Source organism: Mauremys mutica, chromosome 18, assembly GCF_020497125.1.
Source record: "Mauremys mutica isolate MM-2020 ecotype Southern chromosome 18, ASM2049712v1, whole genome shotgun sequence".
Classification (NCBI taxonomy): domain Eukaryota; kingdom Metazoa; phylum Chordata; order Testudines; family Geoemydidae; genus Mauremys; species Mauremys mutica.
This window is the reverse complement of record NC_059089.1, coordinates 29,304,981-29,318,214: the sequence shown is the minus strand read 5'-3', so window position 1 is coordinate 29,318,214 and position 13,234 is coordinate 29,304,981. Positions and strand designations below refer to the sequence as shown.

General features: G+C 43.5%; 1 protein-coding gene across 5 annotated transcripts in view; it reads right to left on the bottom strand.

Annotated features, from left to right (window-relative positions):
• GARNL3 (GTPase activating Rap/RanGAP domain like 3) overlaps nucleotides 1-13,234 on the bottom strand; it is a 154,133-nt gene that overhangs the window by 54,372 nt on the left and 86,527 nt on the right. For all 5 annotated transcript variants that reach the window (XM_044992942.1, XM_044992939.1, XM_044992944.1 and 2 more), the window contains 4 exons: nucleotides 9,179-9,224; nucleotides 7,958-8,064; nucleotides 5,141-5,256; nucleotides 979-1,083 (listed from right to left, as the gene is read on the bottom strand). In XM_044992942.1, the coding sequence (XP_044848877.1) occupies nucleotides 979-1,083; nucleotides 5,141-5,256; nucleotides 7,958-8,064; nucleotides 9,179-9,224 (374 nt within the window). The remainder of the gene's footprint in view (nucleotides 1-978; nucleotides 1,084-5,140; nucleotides 5,257-7,957; nucleotides 8,065-9,178; nucleotides 9,225-13,234) is intronic.

Genomic DNA, 13,234 nt, shown 5'->3' with positions numbered 1-13,234 from the left:
GTATGGCTATTCTTATGTTCTTTACTTCCTTCTAAAGACTGATAGGAAAACTAATTCTTAGCAAGCATTGCAAGTAGCTAATTTATTTTGAGAGATGCCCAAATTCACAATACCTATACATACTTATACATCTTTGCACTACTCCGCCTGAGTTGCAGTATTGAGAACTTTGAACCTCAACTGAAGCCAAGGAGGTGAACCAATTATTTCCAGACCAAAAAAGGGCTGCCTGTCATATTCTGGATTTATTTAAATCTTTGCTTCCTGCTAGTTCCACATATGCCTTGATTCATTCTTTCTCCAGAAACAAGTCCACAGTGGCATCTCAAAGTCATTCTTTTTTACTTAAATCAGCTTCCTTAATAACTCATCCTCTGATCATTATCCATTCTGTGAATGTAATTCTGCTCAATTGCCTATTTGGCTGTACTTCCGTTGTTTATATTATTGCCTAGTTAATTAACTTATTACTAGTGTAATTTTCTGTCCTAGCATTTGTCATCTTCACTACATTGTATGTCAATTTACTTTAAAAAATTAAAACAAAATCAGTAAATTGAATCTACATTTTTACACTATAAAAATCAAGAATTTTGTGCGATTATCAAGGTCTCATTTGCTTTGAGTTACCATCACCATTTGAAAAAATATTTCCCATAATATAATTTTACTAAATAAAGGGAACGCTTCAGATAAGTGTTAAATGCTGTGTTACCACAATAAAGATTAAATACATCTCACTCTTTCTGCTGACGGGTTTGTTCCTGAAAGTGCTTCTAATATATTTCATGAGATCCATGACTAAATTAACAGCAGCAAATGCAGTCAGCACCTTGATTTGCTTATATCATTCTGCCTCAGATAAGCTAGAACCAGTTGGAATCTCACAAGCCTGTTTTTGGCCAGACATCCCTAATCTTACTCCACACATCCCAGTGGAGTGATTAATTTGACCAGTACTTTCTACATAAAACCTACCTGACCAAGTCGGACAAATTCTGCTTGACGGGCCTCCTCTTTCTTCCGTGCTGATCTAGGGGATTCTGGTAACACGTCACTGAAGGACCTCCTATTAAGCATGTTCTTAAAAATAATTAAAAAAAAAAGAGAGCGAGCGTCTTACTGACCCAAACTTTTTCAATTTTTTAAAAATTTCATCTGACATTACTTGATTCTGCTGTATTCTTTCAGCATTTTCCTGTGACCTCAGTTCAAGTTTCGATTACTAACAAAAAAATAATCGCCCTCCCTTAAAATATGCTCCTACAGTTGAATCTAAGAATGCATGCTTTAGCCTTTTGATTTACAAGGTTGTGGAGCGCTGCAATACTCTTCACATGTATCAAGGTGCTATCTAGTATATGAAAGATGACATATGCAGTAGAAAGAGAGAGCCTGAGACTTGAAGCCTAGTATAAGGCAGAATGTGCTTTGATATGAGACAGAGGAGTTAACTCACTCAGTTCTTTAGAAATTCTAATGCTGTCTGACACCCATTTTGACAATCTCTATGTTGAAATAGCATATCCTCTAGACTTATTACCAAAAGGTACAAATAGTCTTGATGGTTTGTAGAAATGGTTTTGTCCTATTGAAGTAATACAAGGTCACTCTTAAAAGCTTCCAAAGTGTGAAGTTTAGCCTTTGCAGTGGATGAGTGAGGTCTTAGAAAGAACACTGGCAAGTGAATGAACTGATTTAAATGAAAGTCTGACACTATTTTAGGCAAAAATTTGAAATGAAGAAGAAGAGTAACTATCTTCACGGAAGGTGGTATAAGATGGTCCTGCCATCAGTGTTTGGATTTTGCTATTCTGCGAGCAGAGATAGTAGCCACCAAGAATGCCATATAAATAGACAAATGATACAAAGAACAGGTTGGCATACGTTCAAATGGAGGCTGCATCAGGAAGACTATGTTTAGGTCCCAGAGAAGGGAAAAATCCTTAACAGATGGAAAAATATGTGTTAACCCTTTCAAAAAACTAGTTACAGTAGGAATAAAATCATTGGGGAAAATTGCATGTTCCTGTACTGGAGAATAATAGGCAGATATCAGTGCTAAGTGAACTTTACTAGATCTAGTCAAGACATCTGAATGCTTTAATGATAACAGATTACCTCAATAACAGGTACAGACCCTGTGATAGACCCAGGCCAGTTGGGTACAGCAGAATAGCAGAAGGCAGATATACTGGCCACTGGATTAACAGTTTTCTGTTCCCTGACTGACCAGAGCAGGGGCTGCTCCAGGCTAATGAGAACATCTGACTCCAATTAACCTGTAAAGAGTCAGGTGAGGCCATTCAGTTAATGTGACCACCTGACTCTAATTAAGGCCCTGCTGATACTATAAAAAGGGCTCACTCCAGTCAGGCAGGGAAGTCAGGGAGCCAGAGGCGAGGAAGTGCGGCTGAAGGGCTGGTTACTGAAGACACCCTCAAACCATCGTTAAAGGAGCCCTAAGGTAAGGGTGAAGAAGAGAGAAGCAGGAGAGCTGTGGGGAAGTGGCCCAGGGAAATGTAGCAACTCTGGCAGTGAAAGGTTGGCTGCCAACAACTGCTACCATTAGGGTCCCTGGGCTGGAACCCGGAGTAGAGGGCGGGCCTGGGTTCCCCCCAACCTACCACTACAGGAACAGCTCCTGGAAGGGGAAGTCAGGTCCCTGTCAGGACAGGAGGCTGAACAGAGACTGTGGGAGTTCTCTCACCAACCTCCTTGCAGGCCTATGATGAAAAGGGCTCAGTAGACTGTAACCCTGGCCCTAGAGAGAGAAGGGCTACGTGGAGGGTCACAGTGAGCCACTGAGGCTAGCATAAACTGCCTAGAAGCGCAGGACCCACGGGAGCAAGGTCAGAGCTCTGCCACACCCCTCCAATGGGTAAAATTATAATGAGATGCCCATATTGAAAACTGTTTCCACTGGGCCCCATAAGTATGCCTTATTAAAGGTTTTAAGCTCTGAATGAGAATATGAGAATGACAAAGCCCTGGCTGGGATGATTTACTGGTAGTTGGGGTTGGTCTTGCTTAGAGCAGAGGGTTGGACTAGATGACCTCCTGAGGTCTCTTCCAACCCTAATCTTCTATAATTTCTGTGAACCTGTACCTCTGCAGAGGAAAGTCTATGCTCCAAGATCAGCCTACTAACATCCAAATTGTTAGCTGTAGAGACACTAAGTCTGGGTGTAGAACCAGTCTTTGGTTCTGCATTATGATGTCCAGACTGATCAGTAACTTGAACTGATAAGTGTACCATCTCTGAATACTAAAACTTCCCCTCCACCCACTGGGGCTATTAGGATAACTTGACCCCTGTCCAATATTACATTCCTGAGGACCCTAGTAATTAGAGTGACCAGAGGAAAGCATACAGCATATTCCTGTCCCAGCTAATGCATCTAAGACAGCGCCTGGACTCATTTCTCCTCTGGATCAAAATGTGCTGTTTAAAGTGGTCATGAGCAGGTATATGGAGGAATGACCCCACTTCTGAACTTTTATCTGAAGGACTGAAAGCTTGAGGGACCATTTTCTACTGAGTTGTCACCTAAATTGTTTTGAACCCCACATGAGTGTAGGGCTATGAGATTGATTCCAGTAGGAGAATTCCTGTAGGCATGGGGAGAGATGATCTTGCTCCTCCTTGCCTGTTAATGTAGTGTCAAAACTTGGATGCTGGTGTCCTGAATCAGAGCTAGATGAATGGCCCTGAGTGTCACAGCTGGATGGTGGGCAGCCAGACCTGGTGGTCAGAGCCGGAGTCCACAGTCAAAAAACAGGAGTTGAGTGTCAGTTGGGTCAAGATACCAGATCAGAAGCAGGAGACAAGCTTCAGATCAGAACCACAATCCTGATGCCAGGAGTCAAGAGGGGTTGGGATGCCAGGAAGTCAAGCTGGAGGAGCTGGAAGCACAAGGCACACAGTCCAGAGCAGGGTGGATCCCAGTTATTTGGATAGCTTCCTGTTCCTGCTGATGGCTTAAGTAAAGTCAGTGGGCCAATTGGCTGCTCTGGGACTCTGCAAATATGACCTCAGGGGTACAGTCTCGAACTGGAGCTGGACTTCATGGGTCCTGAGTAAGCAGTTCTCAGCAGGCTGCCAAATAGAGGGTTGGAGCGTAGCAGTTCCTGCAGACCCAGATTTGAGGCCCGTGGGACATGACACTGAGTTCTAGGCTGTTTATATGTAGTTGGGGACCAAAACCTTGGGCCTGCAGAGGACCCAAATATGCTCTCCAGCCTGTGTGAAGGTATCTTTCACTAAAGTGGCAGTGGGAGCTGAAGACACAAACATCATTCCCTGACAGCCATTCGGAGGATCGTCCCACCAAGTATTGATGAAAGGACATTCCTGGGAACAAGCACTCACGGAGTCATGTTGTGTTTGCTTGGCTGGTAGATCAACTTCAGCCATACTTGGAGAGGATTGACATGTGGTGTCACATAAGTGCAAATAGCCATATGACCAAAGAGATTAAGAGAGACATTCACTGATATCTTTGCTTGAGTCTGGACATCAATAGAAGATGACTCATGGTGTCCAATCTGTTGCTGACCTTGCATCTAAAAGTGCTCCTGTGACCTCTACTGATTAAGAGTAAGGGCTGACTTCATAGAAGATTAGGGTTGGAAGGGACCTCAGAAGGACATCTAGTCCAACCCCCTGCTCAAAGCAGGACCAATCCCCAGACAGATTTTTACCCCAGTTCCCTAAATGGCCCCCTCAAGGACTGAACTCTGAACCCTGGGTTTAGCAGGCCAATGCTCAAACCACTGAGCTATCCCTCCCCCCAATTTATCTTAAGTCCTAGTGAGAAGAGATAAAGCACCATCCTCACTGCTTCAGTGACTTGCTGAAGCAACGTTTCTCATTTCAATGTTTCTTCAATCATTGAAGGAAGAATAAATGTAAAGGCCTTGACTGTGCAGGTGAGCTACCCAGTCTGGCTGTTCTTATGTCTTACTGGTAATTTTCATGCAATTAAAATGTAAAGAGGAAAAACACCCCTTTGCTATCCAACTTACTGTATGCAAATCAGTACTCACCAAGGTGGATATCTTCATGAGCAATAGGCCACTCAATATGCCACTGGGGGGGATATGAAGTGCATAAAGATCACGCAAGTCTTGGATTTACCTTGTGTAGATCAGGCATGAGGTCCTGGTATAAAGAACGAATCAGCATGTCTAGAGTGCGCTGCCGTTTCTGAGCAAATGTTGGAGTTTCCAAGGTGGCTTTTTCCCCATTTATTACTAACACATATTGAATAAAGGAGAATGTGTTACTTAAAGGGGTTTCATGTCCTTTACTGAATCCAAGTTGTCTTCATGTAAGGATATTCATTACAAAATAACTAATTTGGGTTTGTTTCACATTTGTGCATATTTTGAACTAAAAGTTCTAGTTGTTTTATCATCATGACTCTGAAGAGTTTTTTTTAACCCTATTTGCTTTTGAGCATCTAAACTGTATTTAGCTAGTATCGTTCTTCAAGACACAAAAACAGCCAGATAAATTCCAGAAAGATACTATTTCACTGTTAATTTTAAAAGAACCATTTCCTGAATCTCAGTAAATGTGCTGAAGTTCTTTGATATAGGACAAAATGTACCGCCATACTGTCTATGTCAGAGGCTGTCAGTGCAGCTGCCTTATATTTTTGAATTGTATTGAAAAGTTCAGAGTTCCTTCTGGCTCTGCTAAGTTCAATGTGAGGTTCAAACAATGTCAAATACTGCTGTACAGTAACTCTTCACTTAACGTTGTAGTTATGTTCCTGAAAAATGCACCTTTAAGCAAAACCAATTTCCCCATAAGAATTAATGTAAATGAGGGGGTTAGGTTTCAGGGAAATTTTTTTTCACCAGACAAAAGACTATATGATATATATACATATAGATAGATAGATAATAGATATAGATAGATACACACACACACACACACAGACACAGTATAAGTTTTAAACAAACAATTTAATACTGGTACACAGTGATGATGATTGTGAAGCTTGGTTGAGGCGGAGGAGTCAGAGGGTGGGATATTTCCCCTACAGCTAAATGATGAACTAGCAATTGGCTGAGCCCTCAAGGGTTAACACTCTCACTCTACAAGGCGGCAGGAATGGAGGGTTGGGGGTATGTGTGTGAGAGAGATATGTGCATTTCCCCACTTCCTTAGATCAGCTTGCTGAGACCGCAGCTGCTGCAAGCTCCCTCTGTCCTGAGCCCTCGTGTATCCCCTCTGCTCTATGGAAGATGGGGTAAGCAGGGTGCAGGAGCAGGGGGGAGGGGGACACTTTGACATTAGCCCCCTCTTCCTTCCCTCCTCCCCCGCACAGCAAGCAGGAGTCTCAGGGAGCAGCTCCAAGGCAGAGGGCAGGAACAGCACATGACAGTGAGGGGAGGGACAGCTGAACTGCAGGCAGCTGCTGCACAGGGAACTTAGGGGAGCGAGGAGCTGATAGGGAGAGCTGATAGGGTGGCTGCCGGTCCACCCTGGTTCCAAGCCCCCACCAGCTAGCTGCAATGGGCTGCTCTTCCTGCAAGGAGTAGACAAAGTAGGCGGCTGCTAAACGACATTAGAAGGGAGCATTGCACAACTTTAACTGAGCATGTTCCCTAATTGATCAGCAACGTAACAATGAAACAACATTAACTGGGACAACTTTAAGTGAGGAGTTACTGTAATTGATAAAGCAGTTTTCAATAAACTAAGCAATTTGCCATTTTCTAATTAGATTTTATCAAAGTAATTAGAGTCATTCCTCTAGCTTTAAAGGGCAATGAGCAATCATAGATGTCGATCACACAGCCCAATAATCTCTTGGCTGGTATACCAGTTAGGAGTCTACACTGCTAATTAATTTAAATATCAACAAGTATTCTTTAGTAACTTATATGAAATGAACTGGTGAGTTCTCAGTCAAGCTCCTATTGGTCAGATGTTTACATTACAAAAGTCATGATTAGTACTCAGTGGTCCCCTTCCTGGGAGTCTTAGCAGGAGGTCACGGCTTGAATTAGTCCATTAAGATTGAGTTCTCTCCTTGGGAACTGGTTCATAACAGCACTAAAATATTCGTAACAGCACTGAAACATACTGACTGTTTTCCATGCTGCACATTTTTTGTAGATAAAGTACTTTAGTTTCCAAAGCTGCCAGTCTGGCACCTTTTACTGTTAAATATATGAAATGGCATTAGATGAATGTGTTTCTGAATATCACTCTCCTTTGTCTTTAAGAAGAAACCTTTGGAAAATTAACAATTCATTAAGCAACGGAACAAATACTTCTGAAATGCTCAAACCAGATTGGATCTGGTAACCTAAGAAGCATTAACTGCATGGGAGTTCAGTGTTTATCAGAACCAAATAGAAATGTTTGAGGGGAATACATTCCACTCAGGCTAGAACAGCCAAACTTTAAAAAAGACTCAATATAAAACTGTAACATTGCACAGCAGAAAAATTATTTACAATCTGCAGTATCCCAAATAAGTGTGAAGAGCAGATTCTTACGCAGGGCCGGCTCCAGACCCCAGCGCGCCAAGCGCGCGCTTGGGGCGGCATTTTGCCGGCAGGGCGGCAGGTGGGTCCGGCGGACCTTCTGCAGTCATGCCTGCGGGAGGTCCACCGGAGCCGGTGGTCCAGCAGACCTCCCGCAGGCATGACTGCGGAGGGTCCGCTGGCCCCGCGGCTCGGGTGGACCTCCCACAGACATGACTGCAGATGCTTCACCGGAGCCGCGGGACCAGCGAACCCTCCGCAGCTGCGGGAGGTCCACTGGAGCCACGGGACCAGCAGTCATGCCTGTGGGAGGTCTGCTGGTCCCGCGGCTCCGGTGCACCTCCCGCAGGCATGACTGCTTGGGACGGCCAAATTCCTAGAGCCGCCCCTGTTCTTACGTATCAGACTAAAAGTTTTAAAAGGTCTCTTTGATCTGAAAAAGACTTACACTTCACTAGTACAAAGTCCCTGAATTCCTGGTGATCTGTGAACACAGGTGGGGATGGAAGGGGAGGCCCAAAGAGAGGTACACTTTCTTCTGAAAATATTTTCAACCTAATGAAAGAATCACTATTTATTTGGTTTGAAAGTCACATACAAAGAGTACCAGACATACTGCTTAAGCAGGAACAAGAACTATAAATTGTTACTGGGAAACATCATATCAGCACTTCATGAATTGCAAGTCTCAATGAATGTTCTCAGGATATTCACCTGGGATCAGAAGCTGACACCTGTCCGTTAACTAGTACATTACTTTACATTCAGTTGACTCTTGTAGAATGATACACTATTCAATGAGAACAAGAGTGGCAAAATCTAGTCCTTATTCAAACAAAAATGAAATTACAAACTTAACATTTCAATTACAAAATCCTACCACTGTGTACATTACCTCTTTTTTTTACACTGTGTATTACAGACATTTTCCAACACAAACCCTAGGCACATATATAAAAGGATCCAAGAACTAGAGTATTATAAGGAGTAACATGGTCAAAGGAGAGATTTTCCTATCTGCAAGGCTAGTTTCAATTGGGTACAGAATAAACACAATAATACTGAATTCCTCACCTGAGTATATTCTCAGTCACATTATTGAATCAGGATATAAGAGTCTCTGCTTAGGCACAGTAGAACACACTATATGTTACAAGGTGTGACTCTTATTTGTGGGGAAAAATTCCACAGATATCAACTACATCGGGGTAGGCAACACATGGCACGCGTGCCGAGCTGATTTTCAGTGGCACTCACACTGCCCGGGTCCTGGCCACTGGTCTGGGGGGCTCTGCATTTTAATTTAATTTTAAATGAAGCTTCTTAAACATTTTAAAAACCTTATTTACTTTACATACAACAATAGTTTAGTTATATATTATAGACTTATAGAAAGAGACCTTCTAAAAACGTTTAAATGTATTACTCGCACACGAAACCTTAAATTAGAGTGAATAAATGAAGACTCGGCACACCGCTTCTGAAAGGTTGCCGATCCCTGAACTACATAATGCCTTGCCATGGAACCATTTACCACTCACTTTCATGATCACTTAAAAACACCCAATTCATGGAATTAGATAGGTGGACTATGAAGAATAGTTTACTTCCGCTTCTACTGTAACATCAAACTAACAAAGCGAATGATTTGGTTAAAGTTAGCACCTACCTGTAACTATCATTTTGCTTATTATATCTCACTAAGGCAAAAATATCTGCCATGCAAGTTAAAGAAATTAATCCATTACTTTCATGTCTATGAAGTTCACTTGTGTTTTGAAAATGCCCATTCTGTTGAAAAAGCAGATGAAATATGGTGAAATATATTAATTGTTTTATTACATTTGATATAATTCTAGTTTATGCACCTTCAATTGTTCTGGTAGGGCATTTATTTTATGAATGTTTAAAATGGCAAGGCTTAAAAAGTGCAAATATCTTAGTCGTTGTCTACAATGAGAAGTTTTACTGTGTTTAAACACTATTTTCAACAACTGAGCTAGCTAATACAATGGTCACCACAACTCTGTGGTTAGTATACATGAAGACAAGCCATATTCAGCATCATCTTAGCTAGTCACGACTGGGCTTAATGATGTTGAAAATAACTTGTTCTTGTCCACAGTTACCACAGAGTGGATTATTAAAAAACATGTTTCAACATGATAAAATTTCCTAACACAGACTTATAGAAATTCTTCCAGCATAATTCAGTTAAATAGAGGGCCAAGTAGGGTAGCAATTCATAGGGTAGCAATGTAAATTTTCATGACTGCACCAAGATCTATTACCAATCTTGATTCATGACACTGGTGAGAATCTAGGCAACAGCACATATGGAAAAATGGCCAGATAATTCAATGCAGATGCAAGTCTCAGATAGAAACAGATCAGAGGCATCCTGTTGTGGCAGATTTCCTTGACACTGAATGATCCTTGACATGACCTTTGAGCTGCATGACCTTCTAAGCTATAAACAGTGTCAAGGAAAACACAAATCTAAGAAACCTTTCTAAGAGTTTTTAGGGTGCTCCTAACAAAACCTAGGGACGTTTTGCCATCAGGCTCTGGGCTTTGTCTACACTAGAAAAATTAGGACCTGTAATTCTCCAGTGGCACAGCTCCAACAGTGGCAGTAATAAGGAGGCTGTACCATAGCCAGTGCTCAGGTGTTTTATTATTGTCTTATCTAACTCTCCTCAATACAGGAGCATTTTTCCTACTATAGACAGAGCTTACAGAAGAGCTTTCCCAGGATGGGCAACTAGGTGAGGGGGAAAACATTGGCAGCACAATTAAAATGAGCCACGTGGAACACAGATACTACCTTTGGAAAGAATTTAGGGCATGTCTGTGGCCCCAATATATCTTCAAAGAATTTAGTAAAAAGATGGATCAGACAACTGGGCTTGATCCTAAGAAGGGGTGAACATTACAACAGAAGCTGCAGGTGCTCTATACATCTCAGGACCAGGTTCTTACTCTGCTGGCTGAAGTCACTTCCACCAAAAAAATAACATTCCTTGTAAGAGTTCTGAGCTCATAGGCATTCATTGGTTCAAAAGCTGTCAGCAGCATGGCCAGGACCACACTAATTTCCCATGATGGAGGCTTTTAAATAAGCGATTCAAATATATGAAATCCCTCATGAATATGATAACAAGGAGCTGCAGATTACAGCTGAGCAAATAACTTGTTTTTCAGTTCACTGGCAGTTAAAAAATAAAAATACAATTCTGTTTGGGTCAAGCCAAATCAGAAAATTTCCAAAAAATCCTGGTGAAATTAAAAGCCCATTTGGAGTTAAACAAAACATTCACAAAATGGCAGAGGAGAAGTGGCTCACATAACTTTCAGCCCAATGGTCAGGGCACTCACCTAGTATGTGGAAGACCCAGGTCCAAATGCTAGGCCTGGAGCAGGGATGTGAACACACTACCTTCTTCCCAGGTGAGTGCCCTGCATCAGGCTATAAGAAATTTTCTCTTCCTCCTGTTGAAGCTGTTCTGTTTTGTATAAATAATTAAATATTCATTGGAGTAGGCACTTAAAGTTGCATCTCCCATGTGCATGCCCTAGCCACCAGGCAACAGAGTAATTCTCTCTTTGTGTGGCCCAATGGCTATTCATAGAATCATAGAAGATTAGGGTTGGAAGAGACCTCAGGTAATCTAGTCCAACCCCCCCTGCTCAAAGCAGGACCAACCCTATCTAAATTATCCCAGCCAGGGCTTTGTCAAGCTGGGTCGTAAAAACCTCTAAGGATGGAGATTCCACCACCTCCATTGGTAACCCATTCCAGTGCTTCACCACCCTCTTAGTGAAATATCCAACCTAGACCAAACCCACTGCAACCAGAGACCATTGCTCCTTGTTCTGTCATCTGCCACCACTGAAAACAGCCTAGCTCCATGCTCTTTGGAATCCCCCTTCAGGTAGTTGAAGGCCACTATCAAATCCGCCCCCCCCCCACTTCTCTTCTGCAGGCTAAATAAGCCCAGCTCCCTCAGCTTCTCCTCATAAGTCATGTGCCTTAGCCCCCTAATCATTTTTCTTTCCCTCGCTGGACTCTCTCCAATTTTTCCACATGCTTTCTGTTTGCGGGGGTGCAAAAGTGGATGCAATACTCCAGATGTGGCCTCACTGGTGCCGAATAGAAGGGAATAATCACTTCCCCAATGTGTTGGCAATGCTCCTATTAATACAGCCCAATATGCTGTTAGCCTTCTTGGCAACAAGGGCACACTGTTGACTCTCATCCAGCTTCTCGTCCACTGTAATGCCCAGGTCCTTTTCTGCAGAACTGACGCTTAGCCAGTCAGTCCCCAGCCTGTAGCAGTGCATGGGATTCACCTGTCCTAACTGCAGGACTCTGCACTTGTCCTTGTTGAACCTCTTTCTTTTGGCCCAATCCTCAAATTTGTCTAGGTCACTCTAGACCATATTCCTACCCTCCAACGTATTTACCTCGCCCCCCAGCTTAGTGTCATCCGTGAACTTGCTGAGGGTGCAATCCATCCCATCATCCAGACTATTATGAAGATGCACCTCCAAGTGCTTCAAAATGGATTCCTTGAGGACCTGCTCCATGATTTTTCCAGGGACTGAGGTGAGGCTGCCCATGTCTGTAGTTCCCCAGATTCTCCTCCTTCCCTTTTTAAAAGATGGGCAATATATATTTGACTTTTTCCAATCGTACGGGACCTCCCGTGATCACCACGGGTTTTCAAAGATAATGGCCAATGGCTCTGCAATCACATCAGCCAACTCCCTCAGCACCCTCGGATGCATTAGATCCGGACCCATGGACTTGTGCATGTCCAGCTTTTCTAAACAGTCCTTAATCTGTTCTTTCATCACTGAGGGCTGCTCACCTCCTCCCCATACTGTGCTGTCCAGTGCAGCAGTCTGGGAGATGACCTTGTCTGTGAAGACCAAGGCAAAAAAAAGCATCGAATACTTCAGCTTTTTTCACATCATCTGTCCAGGGGCGGCTCCAGACCCCAGCACGCGAAGCGCGTGCTTGGGGCGGCATGCCGCGGGGGGGGCGCTCTGCCGGTCACCGGGAGGGCGGCAGGCAGCTCCGGTGGACCTCCCGCGGTGTGCCTGCGGAGGGTCCGCTGGAGCCGCGGGACCAGCGGACCCTCCGCAGGCACGCCTGCGGGAGGTCCACTGGAACTGTGGGACCAGCGACCGGCAGAGCGGCCCCCGCGGCATGCCGCCCTGCTTGGGGCAGCGAAATGTCTAGAGCCGCCCCTGCATCTGTCACTAGGTTGCCTCCCCCCTTCAGTAAGGGTCCCACACTTTCCCTGACCTTCTTGTTGCTAACATACCTATAGAAACCCTTCTTGTTACCCTTCACATCCTTTGCTAGCTGCAACTCCAATTGTGCTTTGGCCTTCCTGATTATACCCCTGCATGCTCGAGCAATATTTTCATACTCCTCCCTAGTCATCTGTCCACTTCTTGTAAGCTTCTTTTATGTTTCAGCTCACCCAAGATTTCTCTGTTAAGCAAAGCTGGTCACTTGTCACATTCGCTATTCTTTCTGCATTATTCTGTTCACATATTTTATATAGAGTGAAACAGCTTCAATAGGAGAGATGGAGAAAGACCCATCCTGGAATAGCCTGGTGGTGAAGACAATCATCTGGGGAGAGGGCAGATATGGATTTAAATCCCTGTTTCAGAGTAAGGACTTGAACTTGGGTCTTCCACATCCCAG